Below are 27,059 nucleotides of genomic sequence, written 5' to 3'. Positions count from 1 at the left end.
GGAGGGAGCGCAGGATGGGGGCCGCCAGGGAGGGGCCAGGGGCGCGGGGAAGCGGGTACACGCGGCTGGGGGCGGACCGCCGAAGGGAGTGATGGTGGCGGGGGGCAGTTGCGGGACGTGGGGCGGAGACCCAGGCGGCGAAGCCAGCGAGAGGGGAGGGAAGAGACGGCGAGGCGGGGGCGGGGGGCGCGGGGTGGAGACGGAGTCTGGGGAGGGCGCGGGGGCGGAGCCGGGGCGCAGCGCTCAACCTCCGCCGACCGCCGACCCGGAGACGGCAGCCGGGCTGCTAGCACCGACTCGGAGCTGGGAGCCGACCCCGGGGCCGCGTCGCTGCGCACGGGCGGCCCGGCCCATGTCCGCGCAGCGGAGCCGGGATGAGGGCGCCCGCGCTGCTGCCGCCCGCGCTGCTGACCTGCTGCGGCTGGCTGCTCGCCCCGGTGAGTGTGCTCGGACCCGCGCCCTCACGACCCGCGGCGCCGACCCTCCCTGGAGGGAGCGCCCCGGGCTCCCGGCTTTACTGCGCCTCCGGGTCCCGCGCGGGGCTGGGCCGAGGCGCGAGGATCTGGGCTGGTCCCGGGGCGCGGGGATCGGGGCTGGTCCCGGGGCTCCACCCGCCCTCCGAGCTCACTGGACGCAGCAGGCCTGCCGGGGACTCTGGACTCACCCGCAGAGCGCGAAGAACCGAAGCCCCAGCCCGGCCCGGTGTAAGACCCGGCCGGGAAGATGCGTTCGCTCGGTCTGCTCCGCCGTCCCGGGTTTGCTGGGAACAGAACCTAGTGCCTTGCTCGACGTCCTTCCTGGCGGAGCAGGTCCGGGGCCGCGACGCCCCCTCTGGAGTTGGGGACTGGGCTGCGCTCACCTGCGCAGGCTTCTCCTTTCAGAGGGAAATTGGAGTTTGCCTTATTAAATACTTCCCTTTCCACCTGCTAGTTCCGGTCACGTTTTTTGTTTGTTTTAGTGTGTGTCAGGGAGACGTGATGTGGCTAAACAAAGTTTCCTTTTGGAAATAGCCTGCTTTAGCGCACCGGAGGAGGTCATATGCTGAGTGGAAGTTTGTTGAATGAATGCATTTATAGATTATTTAACTCTCGACAGTTCTTCCTCTTATGTGAAGACCCTTAAACCGTAAGCCCGGTTTCCTGCTTCCCTCCCGCAGCCTGGAGCCAGTTTGGGTGTGCGCGCTTACGCACTTTACACCGCGGCCAGATCACCGTCTTGTTGACTCATAGCCCCTCTTAAGGTTGCGAAGCCAGGGATGGAGCTACTTAGGGGAAGTCGTCCGTGCTGAAGGTGTTTCCCCTGTGCACCTAGCCCACCCCTCAGTGGCGCCAGCCCCTCCTGAGAGTGAAGACGAACTGTACTTTCCTCCCTCAGAGGCATGCGGTGGGGATGAGAGCCTGCCTGCTAATTTCAGAGCGTGAAAGACCTACAGGAATTGTTAAGCTTAACGCTGCTTTAACTTATGGGGTATCCCAAAATTAGGCATCACTGTGCATATTCCAAGAATGTCTGGTATTATGATGTCTGTTAGTACTTTATCAAAAATCCATTTTTTAAGTCAATACAATTTTCCTAATTCTGACATTTAAGTTATTGACTTGTTAATGTATGAAAAATACAAGCTGCTAGAAACCAGGAGCTTGTATGTACAGTGGTGGTTGCCCTGTGATGAGCCATGGGAGAAAAAAGAAAAAGACCAAACTTCACATCTTTTTTTTTTAATGAGGGCAAATGTGGCAAAAGCATTCAGCATTAAGTTTCTGCTCTTAACACTGTTGTGTACATGCTCAGCTGTGTCCCACTCTTTGTGGTTCTGTGTGGACTCTAGATCACCAGGCTCCTCTGTCCCTGGGGTTTCCCGGGCATTCTTGGAGCCCTGGGATGGGAGTGGGTTGCCGCTTCCTCCTTCAGGGGATCTTCCAAACCCAGGGATGGAACCCGAGCCCCTCACCTCCTGCCTGGGCAGGCAGATTCTTTGCCACTGAGCCACCCGGGAAGCCCCTTAACACTGTTGGGAAATGTTATCTCTGGTTAGAATTCTATTGACTTATTTCAGTGGTAAGATAACTAAACATGTGAGCATGTATGCTAAGTCGTTCAGTCGTGTCTGACTCTGCAGCCCTTTGGACTGTAGCCCGCCAGGCTCCTCTGTCCATGGGGATTCTCCAGGCAAGAATACTGGAGTGGGTTGCCATACCCTCCTCCAGAGGATCTTCCCGACCCAGAGACCAAACCTGCCTCCTGCATTGCAGGCAGAGTCTTTACTCCTCAGCCACCAGGGAAGCCCGATTAAATATAGATGGTCATAATATATTCAAGAGCATGATTCTTTTCAGTAAAAACAAAGTTTTGTTCAGACATGAGAGTGGGGGACACAGCTCCAGCCTACCATGTGAGTACTTATCAGGGGTTGGAGATGGTAATAAAGAAAAGAGAATGCTGGGCCTTTGTGAAAATATAGACCAGAGAATATTACCTTCCAAGACTCAAGCGTATTCAGCTTTGTCTTTTGCACACATTGACAGACAGTGTTAATCATATCTTCGTTTCCATCACCAACCCTGATGCGAAGTCCCCGCCGCCTCGGGGCTGTGACTGCCCCAGGCCTCTCCCTGCTCACCACTCGTCTTTTTGAAAAGTTCGTTCATACCAGATTCCAAAGTTCAGTTTTGAATGTGACCTGCAGCCTCTAAAAATAAAGTTATTCTATTAGGGCTTTCCAGTGAATGCGGAGGCTGGCCTTAGATGAAGCACGCTGGCGTCTGGGGTTGTGTGCAGCCATTAAGAATGGGCTGATGAGTAAACATGTATTTACTTTGATTAAATCAAGGGCTATGAAATGGAGGACTCGAATATTGAAAGATTATTGGATTAAAGAGCTTTATTGCCACCAAATTAGTACTGACAACATACGATGTATTGCGTTAGTCAGTTTGCTTTCCTGCCCAGAAAAAAAATTATATCAAGTTTCTTATTTGTTTATTAATTCCTTTACAAAGTAAATAGTGAAGCTTTTAAAAAAAAATAACCATGCCAAAATATGCAGGCTATTGCTTTTAAATAAGTGTTAGTTTGGAAGCAGTTTAGAACTGTGAGGTTTAGGGGCTTTTATGTAGAGTTTTGCTTGCCTTTCCTATTACAGTGGAATTTTCCCTCTCTTGTAACCATGACCAGGTGAGCAGTATTCACCCAGAATGCCGGTTTCATCTGGAAATTCAGGAGGAAGAAATGAGATGTGCAGAGCTTCTAAGGACTCAAACAGAAAAACACAAAGGTAAGGCAGATAGATGCTTGGTGAGGCTCTCCCTGGGGTGGACAGGCAGACTTGCAAGCAGCTTGCACCTCGCTCAGAAAACTGGTGTTTACAGTCACTTGTGTCTTTTTTTTTTTAAGTCTGCTTCCACTGTTTTTCAGTGAACTGCTGGCAAAACTCCTATAGCATTGTGCATAATGGGCAGTGGGGTATGTGTGTTGGGAAGGGCAGAGGGGAAGGGGTCCTTCACATAAACCCTTTAACGTAATAGTTTCCATGGTTTGAGACAATAGCAACAGTTATAAAATAATTTATGACGGTTGTTACGCTTTGCAAAGGCAACTGCTTTTCCCGTGGAATGACTATTTATCTGATTTCTTGCATTTTAAATCCTTAGTTACATCACAGGTGATTTAGATCCAGTTATGAATGGTGGGAATTTATCAGAAATCAAACAGGGAATTGAGACTTTTGCTTTCTTGAAGAACAGACCAGTTATGAGTACAGTGAGTTTACTGACTTTATTTCTCCCAGAAGTAAAAGCTGGGATGATGCACTCCGGCCCTGGGTACCGTCTCCTATTTGTAAACTCTGAAGGTTCTGGGATAACACCCAGATCATAAGCAGTGGCAAAAACCTCTTGTCCTTCAGCTTTCTTTTTCTTTGTTCTGTCTCATCATTTTATTCTCTTCAAGAGAGAAATTAAAATCAAAGTACAGCCATGTGTTAAGAGTCTGGTGTCTTGCAGAGGGCCACCAGTGGGAAGTCCCAGGTGTGGGTGTTGTTCTAGACCAGTACTGCCCAGTAGAAGCAGGATGCAAGCCTTATGGGCAGCTTGAGTTTTCTAGTGGCCATGTTAAAATAAGTGACAAGAAACTTAGGACTTTGACAATGGTTTTATTTATCCAAATATATCCAAATCATTATTTTTCCAACTTGTAAATCAATAGAAAATATTGATGAGAGATTCTGCTCTTTTTGTATATTGTCTTGGAAACCCAATATTCATGTCGCACTTAGAGTGCATCACAATTTGGACCATACATTTCAGGTATTCACAGGTGGTCTGCACCCAGAGGGGTTCTAAACCGGTTCTAAAATAGCTCTCCTGGGCCCCTTCCTGACTTCCTGGACCCTCCTCTTTGTCAGCTGAAAAAACGAGGACTCTGGCCCAAGGGCTCCTTCCAGCCTTTGAGATCTGTGGCTGTGCAGTGCACACAGCATCCTGAGAGCCATTCTTCCAAAAGGTCTGGTTGTACTGTCCAGAGGAAGGCAAAACCGGTGGCTCAAACACGGACTCAGGAGCTGTCCTGTAAAAGCCTCGTGTGATCGCTAGCCAGCTACCAAAATCCGTGAAGCTGGGTCTTGCCAGTCAGGTCAGCTTCAGGACAAGACAGCCACTGGGGTCTGTTCTTTCGGTGAAAATTAAGAGACTCAGGGGAGCTAAACACTGAGAGGAGACATGCTGAAACCCTAGAAGCATCTAGTCACGGCGGGGAGCAGGTCTGGTCAGCGCAGCACACGGTCCAGGCCTCCCTCGTGGAGAGCGTGGGCGGGTTCCGTCCACCGCATCTGCAGGGGTGACCCTCGGCCTCTGCCCCTCACGCCATCATCACTGCACTGTCAGGTTGCTGGACTCTGAGGCTGCTCACATCTGGCGTCCACCCCCTGGCATTGACTGGGGGCAGCTGTGAACAGAACCCCTTCTTCTCACGGGGCATCGGCCAGCATTCAGAGGGCAGGCCGAATGCCTCCAGGTCCCGCAGCCCTCACCGGGTACGCTGCCAGGCCCCAACCACAGGCTCTCAATGTGGTCACCAGCAGGCACTCCCGGCACGGGAACCGGGGGGGACGTGACCCCTGACACAGGGGCAGACTGAATTGGAGCCAGTTTATCACCGCAGATAAACCCTCGGCCCCTCCCGCCTCGCAGTCACCGGGGCGGCCCCCCCTCCCGCCCCGCGCCGTCTGCTCTGTTTGGGGGTGGCTCCTGAAACACCGGCTAGTGTTTCCTCCTGAACATGCCTCATCTCCCACACTCACCAAGAGCGTGCTGCTAAGGAGACGGAGCTGGCCCAGCAGGAGGCAGGGAGCATGCACTCCTGGGAGACGGGCTTTGGCCGTGGCTTTCCCGCATGGAGACCCCGCCCCGCTGGCCAGGGTTATTGGGCATCGCGAGGGGTGCCCGCAGGCCTGTGCCCACGACTCACCCTGACGGACTCGGGCCCAGGAGAGCAGGGTGAGGCAGGAGGCGTGGCCCTCAGCCAGCTCTCTTTCATAAATAAAAAGACTTCACCTCTGCTTGGCCCAGGTGGATGGAGCGTGGCCTTAAGCAGTGCGAAGCCTTGTCCTTTAGCGCTTCTCGTTCCAAAGGCTCGAGCCTGTCCCTGGTCCCTGGCCGACAGCTCATGAGTGTGAGCCGGGGCTGTGCAGCTGAGTGGGGTAACATTTGGCCACGGGGCCTTGGGAACGTCCCTCACCCCCTGCTTGTTACTGTGAAGAAACGCAGGCACCAAACCTCAGAAACACAAACCTGAGGTCCCTGTCATTCAGTCACTCAGTGGTGTCCGACTCTTTGAGACCCCATGGACTGCAGCGCACCAGGCCTCCCTGTCCTTCACCATCTCCTGGAATTTACTCAAACTCACACCCATTGAGTCGGTGAAAATATTCGAATTCTTAAAAGTTTGCAATGAGTGCTTTTTAGAACATTCTGTGGGAGCAGGCAGACCTGCTGTGCGGATGCTGCCTGAGCTGCCAGGCTGCTCTGCAGGGACCACGGGACAGGCCGGCCCTGCTCGGAGAGCTGCTCATGGTGGGGAGATGGGCCAGGGTGTTTAACGCACTCCTTGGGGCTCAGCCCTCACAGGCTCTGCTGTCTGGCTCCGCGTTCCTCAGAGGGACCTCACGGGGCCCACTGGACGTGCTGCTGGGAATGTGGACGGCTCGGCCTGTGCAGACTTGGTGTCGGCTTGAGCAGAGAGGACGTGGGCGAGGTAGAGGAGGGCCCTCCCATTTGGAGTCGGGGGAAGGTGTCACTCGGTCTTTCTGCAATGACAAGCGTTAGTCCTTCCGTGTTTTCTTTATCAAAGGCTCTCATTTCACTGTTAGCTCGAGAGCAAAAACACCTGCCAGAGCGCTTTCACCCTGACTCACGGGAAGAGCCTGCGGGCAGCGCTCTGCCCCCAGAGGAGGGAGGCCAGCCAGGTAGCCTGCCTGGCACTCCCGCTTTCTGCAGAGAGAAGCAGCTTGTGTTCTGAATTCCCATCTTTTCCTTGTTGCTCTTTGAAATGTGTGTAGCTCGAATACCAAGGATATAAATAGTAATGAGTTACCAGAATAAAGATACTACAGACGAGGTAAACTGGGAGCTGAGCGAAGGCCTCCTCTCCGAGTGGGATGAGACGGACTCCAGTATCCACAGTGAACAGACACAGGGTCTGTAGAAGCTGCAAGAAAGTGGCGTGAGACAGCACCCGGAATGGCAAAAAAAAACTGGTTTTCAATTCTGGTGAAGTAATTTGTGTAAGTCTAAGAAGGAATCCCTTTTATTACATGTTGGATCTAAAGCAAACACAAACAAACCAACACAGAAATGTAGACAAAAACCAATTTCGGTTCTAAACCTCTTTAACGGATTCACTTTGTAAAAAATAGAAGTTTAGGAGGTATTTAGAGCTTTGTGACTTAATACTGATTCAGCACGAAGACTGACCTAGTCCTGCCCATGAGGCTCAGGCCACAGATGCCTGGGAAAAAGCCCACGGCCGCTCTGTCCCCGCCAGCACCGCCAACCGTGGGGGGCGGCCCTGAGTCAACGCTCCTCTCTGCCCGCGTCCCCGCCCGTGCCTGCGTCTCCTGGGACCTTCCCTGTGACTTTGCATCATTTTTGCCCTCATTTTGGGAGGGGGGATGGGGCAGCTCCACGGTCTGAGCCTTCTCTTGACGGTTCATGGCTGTGGAGGCTTTGATGACAAGCAGTAGCTTAAACCAGGGCCCCAGGTGGGGCTGGACTAGCAAGCTTCCCGCTTTTGACTTCTCTAAACAAAGGGTTGATTTTGATTCACTCGTCGAGAGTCATGGCGGGTTTGGGTTTGCGCCCCTTCGAGCTCACGGGCGGTCCTGGCCCATCCTGGGCACCTGCAGAGGGCGCAGGCCCTGGCAGGTTGGCTGTTGGAGGCGGCTGCTCCAGGCAGAGCGGGCTGTGGGTGACGTGCTCTCACTCCCATGGGTGCCCTGTATCCTGAGCCCCACGAGCTGCAGAGGAAGGCCCGGGCGGTGTGTCCTGCCTGAGGAGCGTGAGCTGAGGGACCCCAGGGTCACAGGAGATGCAGGTGTGCCCGCCCGCCCTCCGCCCCACAGAGGACGCCCTCTGGTTACGGCGATCAGCCCCAGGGCCCCGCACCGTCTGCCAAGCCCTCTGCCCCGCACTCGTCCTCAGGGAGGGTCTAGAGCAAGGCTGTCCACGCCCCTCCCGAGGCGCATCCACGCTGTGTGCCCAGTTCAGGGCCGAGTCCCTGCAGGGTGGCCGTCCGCGGCCTCGGGCAGCGGCTCCCGCGTGTGCTGCTGGCCCCTCTGCCGCGCGGTCCACTGTCCCTGCGGCCACAGGTCCTGCCCGGCACGTGGTGTTGCCGCCCTCCTGGGGCTGGCCAGGCGCGCCCTGTGGTGTTCCGGGCCGGGCTCCCTCTGCACTCGCCAGCTTCCCAGCACCAAGATGCCTGCCACGGGGCCGTCCCATCTGCTGACCCAGAAGCAGGTGTGCAGGCCCCAGCTGGTGGGCAGACGGAAGGCCCTGAGGGTCCTCTCTCTGGACAAGGGAGGCGACGTCCACCTAGCAGGCACAGGGCATCCCAGTCTTGATGCTTGCAGGGCCCCTCAGCCACCTCCCCGAAGTGAGGACACAGGAGAGGACCCCCAGTCTCTCCCCCAAGTTGGTGGCAGGCCCGGCTCCCTGGACCCTGAGCCCAGCGCTCTTCGTAAAACTGTACTTGGCACCTCAGTGAGAGAGGTGTGCTTCAGACCAGGGTTTTCTTCCCTCCCAAGCCTGCTTCAAAGCTGACGGGCCTTCCCCTGAACCCCCACAGCTGCCTCTGTTCATCTGTCATCTGCACCTCTGTTCAGGCGCCCCCTTGGGATGAGGACCCTCCCTGGCCACTCACAGTGACGTCGCCCTGCGGGGGTTTGGGAGCAGCGTGTGGCTTTGGTGAGTCCTTCCTGGCTGGCTGTCCTCACTACACGCCCAGTTCTCTGCGTGTCCACAGGGGCCATCGGAGGCCGCTGGGGTTCAGCTGCAGGCAGAGACCCCACAGTGCAGCCGCTGAACCGGGGCCCAGGGCGCCCCAGACACCTGCCCCTGGACGCCACCCTGGCTGTGAACTGTGAGGGGCTCCCGCAGCCCGAGAACTGACCCTGACAAGTCGCCTCTTCTCCACCCCAGGGAAGGGCTGCTCCCACTTCTCAAGTCATCTGTGGCTTCTTACAGCTCCTTCCTTCCCTGCGAGGAAAGGACTGAGGCCGGTCTGAGCAGATGCGGAGGGTGAGGCCAGGCCGCCCGGGCCACTGCCCCAGTGACAAGGACAGCACGCGCCCCCTGCGGCCCCTCTGCTCGTGACCCGCCCTGTGCGAAGCACCGAAGGCCGCCGGGCAGGTGGCGGGCAGGTGGGGGGGTTCAGGCTTGTTCCCGAGCTCGGAGAGCTGGGCAGGCCATGGAAGAGGCCACTTGGCTGGGGACATGGCCGGCCGTGGAGCGAGTGGAGTGGGCGGGTGGAGGGGGGAGGGCAGAGGTGCCCCAAGGCCTGAAGCTGCAGACGGGTGAGGTGAGAGGATCCAGCCCCTCCCGGGGGGGCAGCGGGGACCCCGGAGGCCGGGCAGAGCGAGAGGAAGGGCCGGGAGGAAGGCAGGAGGCCGCCCGCCAGGTGGGACCGTGCGGGGCCGTGGGCCCCGGAGGCCGGAGGAGTGACCGAGGGCCGGCCCGAAGGGTGTGGCCCAGAAGAAGGCGGGCAGGGAGAGGAGGGTCCTGGGCTGCGAGGTCAGCAGGATGTGTCCCTGGGCAGCCCGCCCCGGCCCCGGCCATGCCCGCATCCATGCCCACCTCCCAGGAGGGCGGCCCCACGGGAGGCTGCTCTGAGCAGCCCAGGGTCCAGTCCCGGGGGCACGCCCGGCTGAGCTGCTGCCGGGCCGTGTGAGGATGTCTTGTCATAACACTGCTAGATGGATGTCCCGGGACCATCCCGGGATGGCGCCCAAGTGCTGCTCGTAAATCCACGGAAGATCGCCCTGGGAGCAACATGGCAGGACTCCCCATGCTCCAGCCGCAGCCCATCAGCTGAGTCCGGCCTCCCGTGGGACGCGGCTTGGCTCTGCCCACCCGGGAGCTTGTGCGGCACCAATAACAGCCCAAGGGCTCAGACATCGGAGGGAAGGTTGTTGAGGATTTGCACAGAGGACGGCGGGTGACGGTGCGGCATCTGCACAAGCTCAGCTCTCTGCCAGTCCTCCTGGGCTGACCTGCTGCGGGGCCTCGCTGGCCTCCTCATGGTCTGGTCCTGGTGCTGTGGAAGGAGACGCCGGCTCAGGCGGATTTCCACTCAGCCCTCAGGCAGGCAGGCCTGCCGGGACCTGCCACAAGCGCGCATTTGCTCAGCTCAGCATGGGGGACGTTTTGATGTTTGGGGTTGATTAGATTCTGCATACTTGTTAAATAGCTTCAAAGTGGACTCCTGTGCATTTCTTTAAAAAAAAAAATCCTTTTGTTCAGTTAACAGCTTTGGTTAGTTCTGCGTTTAGAGTCTTTGTTTAGCATTAGTTCAGGTCCCAGAATATGACTCCCAACTATGGAATTCACCTGAACTGAAATGAAACTTTGCCACTTCCATATTTGAAATTCCAAAGTGATCCGATCAAGACACCACTGGTGGCCTTGTCCCCCAAAATGGCATTTCCCAGACCTTGGTTCACAGACCTTGCCTCCAACTTACCAAGGTCATTTTAGCACCCTAATTAGACTGAATATTGGGATATCCAGGAGGTGTCTGAAGAATTAGGTCCCTGTAAAACATTCCTTGTAGCCCTCCAAATGCATTTAGAGCTGGAGCACTGTTGTGGAGCCTGGCTTCACTCCTGTATAAAGTCCAGGCTTCTGCACAGGTGTCCTAGGAAGCAGTGTGGCTCTGGGTCATGGTCCACACCCACCGGGTTGTTTCTCTCTGGCCTGAAGCCTTGGCCTGCAGTGTGGACTCGGAAGAGCCAGCCCCAAGCTGGTGCCTTTGTAGACTTGTGAATTTGTGCTGTTCCTGCTTCAGGAAGACCTGGAGAGACCCTCCTGGCCCAGTGCCTCCATCAGGCCCCTCGGGCAGCCTCAGGACCAGTGATGCTCAGCGAAGTTTTTTTTTTGGAGACATGAACGCTCATCACTGCAGGTGTGAAGAGTCCGAGGCTGTAGCTGGTCCCAGAGCTGTGCTGAGTCATGAAGAAGGTCCAGTCCATTTGTGGAAGATGAGTGCTCCGTCTCCGTCTGCACGGGCAGAGGTTGTCATCTCACCTCGCCCTGAGCCTGTTCTGTGAGTGCCTACCAAGTCCTGATTGGAGCAGCCCGCTCCCAGCACGTGGCTGATTTCACCTGCACTGACATCTCTAGAAGTGCACCTCCCGACATGGGCTGTTACTAGTTCTGGGGGGCTGTCCTCTCAGAAGTCTCCTTCCCTCTCTGCTTCTGCCCTTGGCAAGTGCTATTGTCATCGCCGATCACGGCATTTCTGAAAAGACATTTGGCTCCATGTCCAGCTGAGGGAATGCGTGGAAACAGCGCTCCTTACACCACTGCAAGTATTTGATAGCAAAGGGTGTAAATATGTATCCTTAGAACAACAGAAGGAGGCCTCCATCCGGGAGAGTTAGATCATCGTTGTTATTGTTCAGGTTAACTGGGTTCTCTGCAGGACATCAGGAAACAGGGCGTTTGTAGTTGGACACCTGGACAGGCCGCACCGAAGATGCCCAGGGCAAATCCGAATCTGAAGGAGAGGCTGGCAGGCTGGCGTCTCAGAGTCTCCATGTCCAGTGCAGGGGTCCCCAGGGATCACGTCACCATCTGCGGGGCTGGGGGTCTGAACTCACTCAGCATCACATCCACTCCCTTGGTGCACGCCAAGACCGCCGGGCGCAGGGGCTGAAACGTGGGGCATTCTGGGCCGCTTCTCCGGGGGTACCTTCTGCGTCTCAGCCTTGCAAGTCCCGGGGAAGGAGGCAGACTTCCTGTGCTGTGTGACCTGAGAGTGCAGGGTGGGAGCGTTCTGAGACGTGGTCTCAGCAGGCAGTCAAGGTGAGGTGGCAGTGAGGATGTGGGGAGGTTTCCGCTGATCGTGAGCACAGCCACCCTGTGAAGGGGCCGGGCTCGACGGGGCTGAGGATGGAGCCTCCGCGGAGCCCCGCTTTGGCCGCAGGCATACAGCAAGTTTGACCGGAGACAGAGGCCCTGCAGATGGCCACCTCTGGCCGCACCGTTCTCCGCACCCTGGGAGAGGTGGGAGGGTCTGGGCCGCCCCAGTTGCCTCTGTGGCCTCTTTCGAATCCCAGGTGCCTATTGACCTGGGGAAGCCTTTTGGGCAGAGTTGTCCCAACCCCGGAGGTCTTGAAGGCTGGCCTGGATTCACCTGCAGAAAGTGGCAAATCACGTGCTCACCATGCACCCGGAGCGGGGCCCTCAGTTGGCAGGCAGGTGGGAAGCGGCCTGTTCGGTGAATCGGGTCAGAACAGGTGAGCAGGTTCTCAGAGAAGCACAAACCCTTTTACTTGGGTTGACCAAGAGTTTCGTTCCAGTTAAACCTGGCCGAGGGGCAGGGGGCGGGCAGCTGAATGAACTTTTTGGCCAATCCAATTTAAAAAGGCTTTTTCCCAGCTTCAGTTGATGAGACACTCCATCAGCTTTCAGTTATTTACATTGATAGTAGACGGGGGTCACTGGAAGCCCGAAGCAGATCAGTGGCTCTGAGGGCTAAAATGAAGATAACTCCTTTCTTTAAAACTGTTCAATCAGAGTTTCAGAGCGCGGAGGACCCCTGGCAAAACTCCTGGGTTGGCACAGCCCCTGCGTGGGGGCTGCCAAGCTGAGTCTGCACAGGGCGGCTGGGGTCCTACTGTAATGAGGGTGGTTTCACCGCCGGCTGGGCCGTGACCATATCTGTGCTGCCGCCCCAGCAGTGTTTGTCTGGCAGCTTCTCTTTTCCTGCGGGAATGCAGAGTCCTCACCTTCAAGGAATAAAAATAAGTAAGCTACACAAGAGCGGGCCGCACTTTCAGGCTCTGAGGCGGGTCCCGTGAGAGCAGCCCGAGGCCTCTCCTGGTGTACAGCTTCCTCTGCCCCTGTGCACTCTGCTCTGGGCTCAGCGGCAGGTGCACGAGGCCTGGGGCACGGCCTCGCCCCCCGGGGACCCTGGCTGCCTCTCTCCAGCCAGGGCCCAGGACCCCACATTGCCCCAGCTACTCCAGAGCCAGAGCGGGCTCTGCAGGCCAGGGGACTGTGACTCTCCCTACTGTCTTCGTGAGCAGTTTTCCAGCAGCGAGGCTGCCCTTCTGTGTGACTGAACACCCGTGTGGGGGTGTTGCAAAGGAGGCGCTAGGTGTCCAGCACGCGTCAGCACTTCTGCACTTGCTGTGCCGGCTCGTAAAGGACACGTTCCGTGGACATGGCCACAGAGCTGCAGGCCCTGACCCTGGGGCCCTTCTGCCTGCGCCCCCAGACATTAAGCAGCAGATCCGTCACCTCACAGAGTCCCACATTCCGGTGCGTTTCGGTGCGTCCTTCCAACCCCTGTCTCCTTACAGCAGCTTGGACGTGAAGGCTTGAGGAGACTCAGATCAGACCCTCTGGGAAGAGTGGACGCACGTGACGTGTGTGCTCGTGGGGTCCCCACACTGGTGACGGATATGTCCCTCAGTATCCCATTACGCTGTCTAGCCGCTTGGGTTTAAGTGGCCTCCAGATCTTGAACGCCAAGTTATTTTTCCCTGAAGTTGGCTGGTGGTCTTTGGAGCTGCTCATCTTTCCCAGCCTTTCCCCCATCCTGTTCCTGATTCACACTTGAACCAGTCTGTCTCAGGGTCCAAAATGTCAGCTTTTAAAGTTCTAACCATTCTTTGCCCATACCAATTAGCATTTCTCCTCATCATTCGGGAAAGAAGTGCAGTTCCTTCTAGAAGAACAGGAAACAAGTCCAATTACCTGAGGGGTACGTACTAAGGACTTAGTAACTAGAGCTAATCAGACAGTTATGTCATCACTCCTTGTTTGTATCACAAGTAAGGACTTAGTAACTAGAGCTAATCAGACAGTTATGTCATCACTCCTTGTTTGTATCACAAGTAAGGACTTAGTAACTAGAGCTAATCAGACAGTTATGTCATCACTCCTTGTTTGTATCACAAGTAAGTGGATGTTGGAATATTAGGCAGCCATTAAAAATGTGGCACACTGCAGAAAATACAGGAAAAGTATGAGACGTATATTGTTGAGAAAGCAAAGAACACAGCACACGGGACATCCTGTTTTTCTGAAAGGAAAGCACATCACGTCTCTGTGTCCATGGCCCACAGAGTATAGGATGATGTGTAGGGTGTTGTATAGGACGCTACATAAGATGTTGTATAAGATGTGTAAGGTGTTGTGGATGTTGTGGATGTTGTATAGGATGTTGTGTAGGATATTATGTGGGATATTGTGTAGGATGTTTGTTGTATAGGGTGTATAGGATGTTGTGTAGGATATTGTGTAGGATGTATAGGCCGATGTATAGGATGTTCTCAGGCCCTGAAGAGAGCAGGAACCAGGTGCCCATGAGCAGCCAGGAGGAGGCCACTCAGAGGGGTGTTTCCCCAACACTCACAGCATGGAAGCAAAGGGGCAGCACTGTTTGGGGAGCAGGTGTCTTTGGGGAGAGTCCGTGGAATACCCTGTGACTTCTGCCCCCCTGTGGAGGGCAGGGAGGCCCCCCCCACCCCGCATCCCAGGGGATGCAGGGATGAGAAGTGGCTGGCAGCCACCCCCGTGCAGATGGCAGGAAGTCTGCTGGGTCTGTAACTGTCCTTCGTCTGGGAGGACGGCCACCAGAGCAGGGCCCAGGAGGGTCAGGGCCAATGCTTGGGGTGAGGAGCCCCTGGGCCATGGGAAGTGGAGGTGCTGGATTCTGTGAGGAGCCTAGAAGACCACCACCAGCAGGGCGGCCCCAGTCTGCCCTTGGCTCCCCACCAGCCTGAAATAAACTGGGGTCAGGGAGGCGCGTTCACTAGGAACCAGGCTGCACCTTGGAGCAGGGGCCATGGGGGCCCGCTCCACCCGCGGCATGACATGCCATCAGACAGGACTAAACGGAGCAGGCACGGGCTCCCAGCACCATGCACATCTCCCCGCATCTGGACTAATGTCCATATGCAAACACACACCAAGGGTGTGTACAGCGCTCGTAGTTTAAGATCGCACACCTGGAAGGTTTTGTAGGATTGTAAGGGCATCTCCACGAAGGGCTGAGACGTTCTGAGTGGACAGAGGCTGGTGTTGCAGGAAGCGGCCTAGTCCCAGGGGCCTTAAGACTCCTGAGGCTCTCTAGCTGTGGGCCCCCGTGTATGAGGCAGAGTGCCTCGAGGGGTCAGCGGGTCCTCCCGGCTCTGACATTCTCCAGTCCTTTTAGTGAGCCCCACCTGGCCCTGCCCCACAGTCCTTTTTCTCCAGCCAGAGCCCTAGCACTTGTTTTCAAAGGCTCACGAGGAGAAGGACAGATGCAGCGAGGAAACGTGACCGTCATTCTTAACGTGCTCTGTTCCCGCTGGGAGACGTCTAGTAACTAGTGTGGCCCGAATCACCCCAGACCGGAACTCAGGGGACGAGAGCGGCCCCGGCATCAGAGCTGTCCCGCGGCTCCGATCAGCCAGCAGGTCTCCCGTCCTCGGCCCGGCAGTGGGCTTGTGGCCCTCACGGGGGTGGCCCCACAGGAGCACCAGGGTCGGGGGCCCTGGGGGCCACTAGCCACCCAGGAGGCCCAGGTGGGTCAGCGACACTCCATCTGGCCCAGGCCAAGTCTACCAACCTCGCGCTGCCACTGATGGCCAGGGCAAAAACAGCCTTGCCGGGCTGGGCGCACGCTGGGTGGCTACCCTGCCCTGCCCCAGACAGGTCACGCAGAGGCGCTGCAGGCGGGGCCGGGGGGCTCCAGCAGTGCGGGCCCCGCCATGTCATTCAGTCATGTCCAAATCTCTGCACCTATGGACCGCAGCACGCCAGGCCTCCCTGTGCATCACCAACTCCCAGAGCTTACTCAAACCCATGTCCACTGAGTTGGTGATACCATCCAACCATCCCATCCTCTGTCGTCCCCTTCTCCTCCTGCCTTCAATCTATCCCAGCATCAGGGTCTTTTCCAATGAGTCAGCTCTTCGTATCAGGTGGCCAAAGGATTGGAGTTTCAGCTTCAACGTCAGTCCTTCCAATGAACACCCAGGACTGATCTCCTTTAGGATGGACTGGTTGGATCTCCTTGCAGTCCAAGGGACTCTCAAGAGTCTTGTCCAACACCACAGTTCAAAAGCATCAATTCTTCGATGCTCAGCTTTCTTTATAGTCCAATTCTCACATCCATACATGACTACTGGGAAAACCAAAGTTTTAACTAGATGGACCTTTGTTGACAAAGTAATGCTTCTGCTTTTTAATATGCTGTCTAGATTGGTCATAACTTTTCTTCCAAGGAGCAAGCGTCTTTTTTAATTTTGTGACTGCAATCACCATCTGCAGTGATTCTGGAGCCCTGCAGGGTAACAATATACAGCCTTGATGTACTCCTTTCCCGATTTGGAACCAGTCTGTTGTTCCATGTTCAGTTCTAACTGTTGCTTCCTGACCTGCATACAGGTTTCTCAGGAGGCAGGTGAGGTATTTCCATCTTTTGAAGAATTTTCCACAATTTGTTGTGATCCACACAGTCAAAGACTTTGGTATAGTCAGTAAAGTAGAAGTACATGTTTTTCTGGAATTCTCTCACTTTTTCGATGATCCAGTGGATGTTGGCCTCCACATACACATCCATGAGCTGAGACTGGGGAGCCACCCCCGCCCAGATCCCTGGGTCTGGGGATGAGATGAGCTTCTGAGGGCAGAGCCGGCCCCCGGGCGTGGCATGCTGCCCCCTGTTGCTCTCAGAACTCCTCCTGGGCAGCCCTTTCCCCAGCGGGCTCACGTGATGGGGTGGGCATCAAGCACAGCCCCCCAGGTCTGCAGAGGTGTTGGGAATCCGTGTTGCTATCACACCAGGAGGTGCCCCACGGCCACTCTGGGCTCCCTGGGCCACGCGGACCCTGGTACCTGCCACGTAGGCCTCTGGCACTCCCCCACGCCCAGTTTACAGGGGAAACCAGGCTTGCTGAGCTGCAGGAGTTCCACGCCCACCTCCCTTCCTGTGCTGGGCGGGGATGGGGCTGCATCAGCCCCTGAACTGCTCAGCACCATCTCGGGGCTGTGGGGCCACCCTGGGTCTCTGGCTTGGTGGCCTGGGATGGGACCCAGGAACTTTTTGGCAAGTTCCCAGGGGCAGCAGCCCCGGGACCCTCACCAACACCTGCACTCGTGACCTCAAGGTCCCTTCTGGCGCCTCCCCTGCAAGACAGTGGGTCTGAGTCCTGGGTGCACGTGAGAACCTCCAGGAACCTTAAAAATTGAGCCGCGCCAGAGGGAGAATCAAAGCAGGACTCTGGGTGTGGGCATTAACGGCGGGTCCTGGGGTGGGGGGTGGGAAGGACGTGGCATGCTGTCCACTGCCCCTTGGCCGCCCCACCACCAGCCTGGACTGAGGGGAGACCTGCCCTCTGATGGTGTCATCCACGGGCAGACGCAGGGCAGTCCCAGAGCTCCGGCCTCCTCTCTGATCTATCAGGCGAGCCTTAGAGGCCTTGTCATTCTGGCCACAGTACATTCCACGCAAGGTGTGTGTACATTCCACGCAAGGTCTGGGCAGAGAGCAAGAAGTGCTGTTTCTCTGGCTTGTCCTGAGCAAGGCCAGCCCATTGAGGGGACGCCCCGGGCCTCATGGGTCCTGCCATCCGTGGGCTGGGTTCAGTTCAGTTCGTCTCAGAGTCCAGGGGCACTTCTAGCACGTGCCTGCAGCGTCTGATTCCGGCCGCTGGTGACTTCAAATTTAAACTAAACCTATGAATGGAGGGTGGTACTGGTGGCCTTAGCTCCTGCCAGACCTCGCACCTTAGTGCCGGAAACAGGCATATTTCGTTTTCCTTTCCCACATCCCTGGTGCTGCAGCCCCTTCCCCACACCCCATCTGGAGCGAGGTGACCGGAGGTGCTGGCCCCTTTGCCCCCTGCGGGTCTGCCAGGCTGTGGAGTGGAGTCCCTCCCTGGCTTTCCTGGTGGGGGTGGGACCCTCCTCCATCACCCCATGCCCACCAGGCACCTCCCTGCTGCATAGGTACCTCCAGTCTGCTGGGGTCCCTGGGTACCCGCAGTCCCGCTGCTGTGCTGTCTGTCTCTGCCTTGGTGTTGGCTGGGGACTGGATTCCTCTCCCAGTGACAAGGATGGAGCAGAGCCCGGCCTCTGCTGGGGACGCCCCTGGAGCCTCACCCAGAGAGGGTAGGCAGCCGTGTCCGTGCAGTCAGGGCCTGCCTTAGACTTCAGCCCTCAGCGCCCGGGTCAGTGCCCAGGGCCGTCCTCTGTCCACACACTCACCCGGGCTCAGACGCGCCTCTGGCTCTGTGTCCAGGGCCCCCACCAAGCCACCAGTGGGGACGTGGCCTTCAGGGGTCAGGGCGGTGGGGCCGACAGGGTTCTGGCCCTGACCTCCCCGTGTGCACCCGGGAGCAGGAAACACAGTACCTGTGAAAGCTCTGCCGAGAGAAACTGCGAGACCTGGGTAGTGACACTCACGTGGTTTTCTGGAAAGTGATGTTTATGTCATTGAAATAATGAGAAGATAAATCCAGGGCTCAAAACAACACAGAGACCCTCATCTGTGGGTGTGTGACTTGCCCACAGAGAGCCTGGGAGAAAGTTGGCTTTTGGGAACAAGGGGATTAGGGTTCTCTCCATGGTGGTGGGTCCCCCCTGCTTAAGATTCTTGTCTGGCGGGTGAATTGCCGCTGTCTCCTTGGAGCTCCGGCATATTTATAGGCACGTGTTCTGACCACAGCCCTTCCAATGCGATTCATCATTGTCTCGCGTATTTTCTGTATGAGATGCCGTGAAGTTTCGGGGATGTCTGGATGCTGCACCCTGCATAGGGTCAGTTTTCCTGAACCACTTGGTCATAGAAGGTTGTTTTCAGAGCACTAAGCTGCCCTCCCAAGAGGAGCTTAGGAAGCCCCCAGCACCAGGGTCCGCTAGGCTCCTATGCTCTCTTTTCCAGTGACCCTGGCGGGAGGCTCTTTGCTCACAACTCCCCGCCACCTCCTCCCTGCAACCACTGGGACCACTTTGCCGAGCTTACAATGTATCGTCACCGCCCACATCTGCTACTCAACCAACTGCTTAGGTAAACAGTATGTAAGCTGACAGATACCAAAAGGCACTTGTTTCTGGGAAAACCAATTCACGTGCTTTGGAAAAACTAGGAAAGTGAGTTGCTAAGCAGCCACAGAGTTAGAGGTGAGAATGACGGCTGGGAATGTCTGGAAATCTGGCTTTGCCAGGCTCCTCTCTCCACGGGGTTCTCCAGGCAAGAATACTGCAGGGGGTTGCCATGCCCTTCTCCAGGGGATCTTCCCAACCCAGGGTGCAAACCCGCATCTCTTACGTCTCCTGCGTCTCCTGCATCGGCAAGCGGGCTCTTTACCACTAGCGCCACCTGGGAAGCCCCATATCTCTCAACAATTAGCATCAGACTTTGCACCAGAACAAGAGAAGCTTCTCTCGGGACAAGCTAACACTGGGTGGTCCCCAACTGCAGTTCTCAGAGCGACTCCACCTGTCTCACGTGGCCTGGTTGCCTGGGACCTCCCCTGGGCACTGCTCCAGCAGGTGGCCTAAGCAGCGCTTCCAGAAACACTTGGCAGGCTGCGGGAGGCTGGGCTCCCAGAGTTCAGAATTCACACTCAGTGTGATTCTTGCAAATTTAGTCCGCCGAGCCCCGTGTCCTGGGGCCCAGGGCCCTTCAAGGGCACTGCCCACTTTCCTCCTCCTGCGGGCTCTTCTGCGCCCCCTTGGCTCTGCCTGAGTCTTTAAGACACACGTGCTGTCTGTCTTCAAAGTTTTATGGGCTCTAGGAACTGCCCTTTCTGATCTCTCAACTGTCATTTTCATGAGGTTTGGAAGGTGGAGAGAGCGGCACGCATGTTCCCCGTTATCTGTCGTCTGCGCTCAGACTCACTGCCAGGTAAACCCCCACCACTGTCCCCTGCTCACCCACACGGCCCCAGGCCCACAGGCCGCACTGTCCACCCACTGGGCAAGGGTTTCTACTGACATCTTTGTCCTTGATGACTTGTTCTAAGTAATTTTTCAGAAAGCAACATTTTCTTTAAACATGTAAGCTACTGTAGTATGAATTTATGTACTCAATCTTTGGTGTGTAATTCAGTTTGTAGGATGAGTGTGTTTTCATTTTGGGGCTTCCCTGGTGGCTCAGATGGTAAAGAATCGTCCTGCAATGCAGGAGACCCGGGGTCGATCCCAGGGTCAAGAAGATCCCCTGGGGTAGGAAATGGCGACCCACTCCAGTATTCTTGCCTGGAGAATCTCACGAACAGAGGAGCCTGGTGAGCTACAGTTCATTAGGTTGCAAAGAATCGGACAAGACTGAGTGACTAAGCACACACATTTTCATTTCATTTGTAAAAACCTTTAGAAGGATATTTTTAACTTTTTTGCAAAACTTGCTTTGCAGCCAACTTTTCATTATCTGTTTTCATAGAAGTAAAACATTCTTGTGGTCAAACCAAAACTACATCACGGTTATCGTACAGGTATGGATGGCATGTCAGAGAGCAGAACTGTTATTTCTTTGTCTTAACTGAAGCCGGCACACTGCTCCTTCAATACTGAAGTTTAACTGAAATGTAAAATTTTAGAGGTCACAAAATATAGTAGAAGTACCTTCAACTTGTAGTAAAAAAACCCCTGGGTTCAGGGATTCATTTTCTGTTTGTTTGACATTGAGAGGTCCTTGCAGTGTTTGAACCTCAGCGCTGTTTGTTGGTGAGATGATTAATGCAATACTTGTATGAATTACCCTCATGGGGTGGTTATTACTCAAAATAAGAGATCTGAAAAATGTTTTACTCTTTAACATTGTGCTAATTAAGTTATTAGATAACTCCACTAAGGTAGCCTAAAATTTCATTGCCAATACATCATCTTGACTGCTGCAATCAACTAAATATTATCAAATATTTAAATTTGCAAATTGTCCTTGAAGTCAGAGTCCATAAAAGCAGAGTCCATAAAAGTGTGTGTGCCTCGGGGGACCCTCACCTTTGAGACTTACACAGATGCCGGGTGGCACCCACTTGTCACAGGGATGAGCACATCATCGGGAAAAAGTACCGATTCTGCTGAAATTCAAAAGTGCATAGCACACACCAGGTGCCTCAGATTCTTCCCTTCGCACTCACTCACGTCTGCAAAGCTGATCACAGTGAACCCGTGCCAAGCATGTTCTCAATAATATCGTGGTGCGAGTTTGTTTCACAGGAGAATGACTTGCAGTATAATTATCTAATTGATAGGCTTTCTATTTGCAAAGCTTCAGGGCAGATCTGGCCCCACCGCTCAGGGGCGCATGCGGCCCGAGGGAGCTGCCCGAGGTGGGCAGTGGGCCTTGCTCACCCATGTCTCCCCTCCAGCCTGCAGTGGCGTCTGGGACAACATTACTTGCTGGCGCCCCGCGGATGTTGGCGAGACCGTCACGGTGCCCTGTCCAAAACTGTTCAGCAATATTTACAGCAAACCAGGTACTGTCCGTGCTGCCATCTTTGAGCTTTTTGGGGGGTTTGGTCACAGGGACCGACTTCTCCATGGAGGCACAAGAAGCAGGGCTTTGGTGTCCATGACCCAGTGGGTCAGGAGGCAGCTGTGCTGACCTTCCCTTATAGCTTGGGAGGACAGAATGCCTGCCACCAGGCCATCCACCCACAGCACACGCAGAGGGCTCAGACGGGAGACCCCGAGCAGGAGCCTGACACACGGTGCCCAGGGCAGATGAGGGGCCACGGGCAGCAGGCAGGAGGAGAACAGGAACACCTGTCTCACCTGGGGACCTGTGGCCCTCAGAGCGTGTCCTCCAGGGTGTCCCTTGCTGGCCTGGAACACACACTCTCTCTCTCAGGAAGCATCTCCCTTCCTGGACCGAGTCTGGGTTCTCAGCCCCTGAACACCTGCAGGAGGTACTCATGGGGCTGGGGGCTGCCTCCTCCCGGGGCTTGCTCTGCACACAGAACCTGAAAACCCAGGTGATTGAGAAATACACCTGTTTTTCATTTTAAAAACAAGTCGTAGGTGGAAAACTGGGGAGTCTCTGCAGACGTTGGTGCACGCTGTCATGGCAAGGAGCACATTGCTGCACTGTCCCCAAGCCAGTGGGCCTTGGGGCCCATGGGAGGTCCCCCAAGCAGGGCTGGGATGGGCGTGGGAATGGGCCACGAGAGGCTCTGCCTCTGGGCGGGGAGCCGGGCTGGGTGTCGCTCCAAGGCAGGTCTTTGAAAGGTGCGGTGTCAAACCTCCAGGTGCAGGAGGGCCAGGTTCAAGGACTCTGAATCTGTTCTGATGAATGGACGAAGGTCCTCGGGGGTCTCCCCCGTGGGGGGAGGGTGCTGCGCTGTGCGTGCAGCAGCAAGAGGGCCCAGCCCTGCGTCCTGCCCACCTCTCTCTAGAAGCTGCCGGGCTGGTCCTCACGGGGCTGCAGGGTTCTGACCTGCCTCTGACTCCAAGCCTGAACAGGACCCAGGTTGGGAGCTCTTCCCAGGGGCTGGTGCCTCACTGAGCCCGCCACCGTTCCAGCCTAACCCCTGAGCCAGGACCCTCCAGAGCAGGGTCTGAGCCCAGCTGTCAGTGCTCAGGACCAGACACTGTGACCACAGCCCCTACGGGACGGTCACGATCAACCATGCACCCAGCGGCAAGGAAAAGTGTGGGGAGAGTGCTAGCCGCTCAGTCATGTCTGACTCCTTGAGACCCTAAGGACTGTACTGACCCCCAGGCTCCTCTGTCCTTGGGGTTCGCCAGGCAAGAATGCTGGAGCGGGCTGGCATGCCCTCCTCCCGGGGACCATCCTGGCCCAGGGACCGAGCCCGTGTTTGCACAGCAGGCGGACTCTTTGCCCTCTGAGCCATGAAGGGTGTGCAGTCAGCTTTGGGGGGCTGAGTGGGGGTACCTGGCACCACTGTGCTGAGACCGCCATGAACCGCAACTCAGCACGGCCAGAGTAGGGAGCGGCCTGGAGATACGGGGCCCCGCAGCGGCGGGAGGTCCCACAGCGAGTGAGGACCCGAGAGCAAGGTTCTCATAGACCCGGGTGGGGAGACGCTCTAACTGTGCCCGCTTCGCTTCACGCGGCCCCGCCCCTCCACTCATGGCCCCGCCCCCACTCGTGGCCCCGCCCCTCGCTGCCCCGCCCCTCCTCACCGCCCCGCCCCCGGGCCGTCCAGAGCTCAGGGTACGGTCCCAAGGGGAAGTGGGCCACAAGCGTGCTGTGCACTTGAGCAGGTGACTGCCCAGGCCTGAAAAGGGTCGCTTGCTGTCGGCTGTGGAGCTTTGGGCCAGTGGGCCACCTTCGTTAAGCATCAGGTTTCTCGTCCACAATGGGGGATCGTCGCAGAGCCTCGTCATGAGACATCAGGGTTGCAGGAGTTACAAAGAGCCCCGCGCCCTGCTCTGCCAACGCTCTTCTCTGTTCCCGACTCCAGCCAGCAGGACAGGGTGATCGGGGTCTGGGGAGCAGGACAGGGTGATCGAGGTCTGGAGAGCAGGACAGGGTGATCGGGGTCTGGGGAGCAGGACAGGGTGATCGAGGTCTGGAGAGCAGGACAGGGTGATCGGGGTCTGGGGAGCAGGACAGGGTGATCGAGGTCTGGAGAGCAGGACAGGGTGATCGGGGTCTGGGGAGCAGGACAGGGTGATCGGGGTCTGGGGAGCAGGACAGGGTGATCGGGGTCTGGGGAGCAGGACAGGGTGATCGGGGTCTGGGGAGCAGGACAGGGTGATCGAGGTCTGGAGAGCAGGACAGGGTGATCGGGGTCTGGGGAGCAGGACAGGGTGATCGGGGTCTGGGGAGCAGGACAGGGTGATCGGGGTCTGGGGAGCAGGACAGGGTGATCGGGGTCTGGGGAGCAGGACAGGGTGATCGGGGTCTGGGGAGCAGGACAGGGTGATCGGGGTCTGGCTGCAGACACTTCTCACTCAACAGGATGCAAGCCGTTTACTGCCACTCTGCTCTGTGGCCATCAGAGCACACTGTTAACTTCATCCCACGGGAACGCCATCACGTGCCTGTGCTTTGTCAGAGAGCCTGCCCCCTCCAGCCAGTGAGGCCCCCGAACTGCAGGACCACTGCCCGGGTTCCAGGGCTCAGGAGGCCCTGAGCAGCGGGCGCCCTGGTCCAGGCCCCAACCCTCACCGGCCCGAGGCAGAGAGAGGCCCCGAGGAGCAGGTGCAGGCCCTGGACACGCAGATCAGACCCGTGGCGTTCACTTTCCAGGAAACATAAGCAAGAACTGCACCAGTGACGGGTGGTCAGAGACATTCCCGGATCTCATGGACGTGTGTGGCTACAGCGACCTTGAGGATGAGAGCAAGGTAAGCGCCTGGCCTCCCCTCCTGCCGGCTCCCCGCGGGGCAGCTTGTTCACGTCTCCTTCCACTTCCTGTCAAATCCAGCCAGGCCCCTATTTCAGCTCAGCTGCCTGGGCTTAGGAATCATGATGGTTCTGTAAGGTTGGGGTGGGGAGACCTCGCCAGCCTGCTGTGTCTGGAAGGTGAACCCAGAGTGGCAGTGCCTGCTGAGCCCAGCTGTAACGCGTGTCCTTTCTGCCGCGAGGGTTTCTGGTTCCCTTGGAGATGTTGCGACAATACAGGCTCTCGAGAAGCTGTGAGGAGGTTTTCTTAGCCTTGAGCCAACAGCAGGGATGAGACCAAGCTTGGAGCATCTCTGCAGACGTAGAGCCGGTGTGCCTGGCCGGGACTGCCCCAGCTCAGCACCTGCTGTGATGCTCAGGCCAGGTCCAGACTTGGCCCGGGGAAGGCGAGGGGCGAGAAGAGCCCCTCCTTCAGGAACGACTGCAGCTCCGCTAAAGCCTGCCCTGGGCCTTCTGTGAACTCCCCAGCGCCAGCACGCTCACCTGGCTCTGGCTCATGATGGGGGGATATTTTCTTTACCGCCAGAAAACCAGCCCACCGTTTCCCCTTGGGCCCCATCACTAGTGCTATGCCCTTGTGTGGACAGGGAAGAGCCTTAGGAGCCCCAGGTCGGGGCTGGTTCAGACGTGTGCTCCCTGCCAGCTTTGGGTATTCTGTTCAAATCAGTCACTCAGTCGTGTCCGACTCTTTGTGACCCCATGGACTGCAGCACGGCAGGCCTCCCTCTCCATCACCAACTCCCAGAGTTTACACAAACTCCTGTCCGTCGGATCGGTGATGCCATCCAACCATCTCATCCTCTGTCATCTCCTTCTCCTCTCGCCTTCAATTTTTCCCAGCATCAGGATCTTCTCCAGTGAGGCAGTTCTTTGTATCAGGTGGCCAAAGGATTGGAGTTTCAGCTCCAGCATCAGTCCTTCCAATGAACACCCAGGACTGATCTCCTTTAAGATGGACTGGTTGGATCTCCTTGCAGTCCAAGGGACTCTCAAGAGTCTTGTCCAACACCACAGTTTAAAAGTATCAGTTCTTCAGTGCTCAGCTTTCTTTATAGTCCAACTCTCAGATCCATACATGACTACTGGAAAAACCATACCCTTGACTAGAGGGACCTTTGTTGGTAAAATAATGTCTCTGCTTTCAAATATGCTGTCTAGGTTGGTCATAGGTTTTCTTCCAAAGAGCAAACGTCTGTTAATTTCATGGCTGCAGTCACCATCTGCAGTGATTTTGGAGCCAAAAAAAATAAAGTCAGCTACTGTTTCCACTGTTTCCCCATCTATTTGCCATGAAGTGATGGGACCAGATGCCATGATCTTTGTTTTTTGAATGTTGAGCTTTAAGCCAACTTTTTCACTCTCCTCTTTCACTTTCATCAAGAGGCTCTTTAGTTCTTCTTCACTTTCTGCCATAAGGGTGGTGTCATCTGCTCATCTGAGGTTATTGATATATCTTCTGGCAATCTTGATTCCAGCTTGTGCTTCATCCAGGCCAGCATTTCTCATGATGTAGTCTGCACATAAGTTAAATAAGCAGGGTGACAATATACAGCCTTGACATACTCCTTTCCCAGTTTGGAACCAGTCTGTTGTTCCATGTCCAGTTCTAACTGTTGCTTCCTGACCTGCATACAGAGTTCTCAAGAGGCAGGTCAGGTGGTCTGGTATTCACATCTCTTGAAGAATTTTCCACAATTTGTTGTGATCCACACAGTCCACACGTTGGGTGTGGGGCTCATTTAAAGAGCTTGGGGGCTGTCTGTCGCCCAAGCAGGAGCCCAAAGAACCTTGGCAGAAGCCTGTCTGTGGGCTGAGCCCACCTCCCGCCAGCTGCCCCTCAGCCCGCAGCCCCCCATGTCAGTCTCACCCCTGCTGCCACCAAGTGAGACCCACGGGGACCTTGCTGCCCGCCACTTCCCTGGCTGACCGAGGGGCTTCCTTTGCGCGCCTCACCAAGGTCTGTAATCTGAAGCCGGCTCCTCTCCTGTGGGACCAGGAATCCCGGAAAAGAAGCACCTTGTACTTGTACTTTCGCGTGTACCCCTCTACCTGGGAGGTCAGCCTGCTGAGCCGAGGCTGGCGGCCGGGGAGGGTGGCTGGGGTGCGGCTGGGCGCCTGTGCCGGGCGCGCCTCGCTGACACATGTGAGGTTCCCCTGCTTGCGCCAGGCGCGGGGTCCGCAGCCCCTCACAGGCTCCATGCGCCTTGGGGAGGCCCCGCGCCCACCCCTCTGACCACTGCAGGTTTGTGCTCAGTGACCCTTGCCGACCCCTCACCTCATTTACCAGGGGATGGCCCACTTTATAGACGGAGAAACTGAGGTTCGGAGGAACGATGTGGTGTGGCCAGGGCCCCCGGCATTCTGACAACAGTCAGTCCATCTGAGCCCTCCTCAGGGGCAGTTCCCGAGCCCCCCGCTCCCCGCATGGGGGGCAGCCGCCCAGATGCGCTGGGACCCACCTGGGCAGCCAGGCCAGAGCTGCTGACCCGTCCACAGACCCCACCTGGACCTGCGCCCTGGGGCGCTCTGCAGGGGCCCCACAGAGAAGGGGCGGCCGGGAGGCCCCCCGCAGCCCCCATGGCTGCAGCACAGAGAAGGGGGGGCCCCGGTGCTGAGCCTGCGGCTTGAGTGGTGTTCACCACCTCCACCATTGGCCCCATCCCCCAGGACAGGCTGAGTGCCATGGCCCGCGGGCTCGCTGGTGGCCTGGCCCCCAGGCAGGTCAGAGACCGCGGACGGAATCAGAGCCAGCCACATCTCACGGGCCTGTGAGCCGTCTCAGGTTCCAAACTGCTGTTCCACGATATAAGGGTGTCCAAACTGGGGACCGTCCCGTCGACGTTCTACGAGTGAGCCTTAAACTGTGTAGCGTTAACCCCAGTTTGAGGACTGTCCCTGTAGAGACGAGCGTCCCAGCCCTGTTCTGATGACCCTGTTCTGACCAGGAGCAAGGACAGCCCCACGACAGCCCG

The 27,059-nt window shown here is 56.6% G+C and overlaps 1 protein-coding gene across 2 annotated transcripts in view; it reads left to right on the top strand.

Moving 5' to 3' along the window:
- Window positions 1-234: 234 nt before the first annotated feature.
- Window positions 235-27,059, top strand: part of VIPR2 (vasoactive intestinal peptide receptor 2) — a 69,957-nt gene continuing 43,132 nt past the window's right edge. Inside the window, exons 1-4 of one of the 2 annotated variants that reach the window (XM_065939643.1) lie at window positions 235-437; window positions 3,175-3,274; window positions 21,083-21,190; window positions 23,932-24,029. In XM_065939643.1, coding sequence (XP_065795715.1) covers window positions 375-437; window positions 3,175-3,274; window positions 21,083-21,190; window positions 23,932-24,029 — 369 coding nt within the window. In that variant the 5' untranslated portion in view covers window positions 235-374. The remainder of the gene's footprint in view (window positions 438-3,174; window positions 3,275-21,082; window positions 21,191-23,931; window positions 24,030-27,059) is intronic. The other variant, XM_065939644.1, reaches the window with a different exon arrangement.

Source organism: Muntiacus reevesi, chromosome 6 (genome assembly GCF_963930625.1).
Source record: "Muntiacus reevesi chromosome 6, mMunRee1.1, whole genome shotgun sequence".
In the NCBI taxonomy this organism is placed as follows: Eukaryota; Metazoa; Chordata; class Mammalia; order Artiodactyla; family Cervidae; genus Muntiacus; species Muntiacus reevesi.
This window is presented reverse-complemented; position numbering and strand designations above follow the sequence as displayed.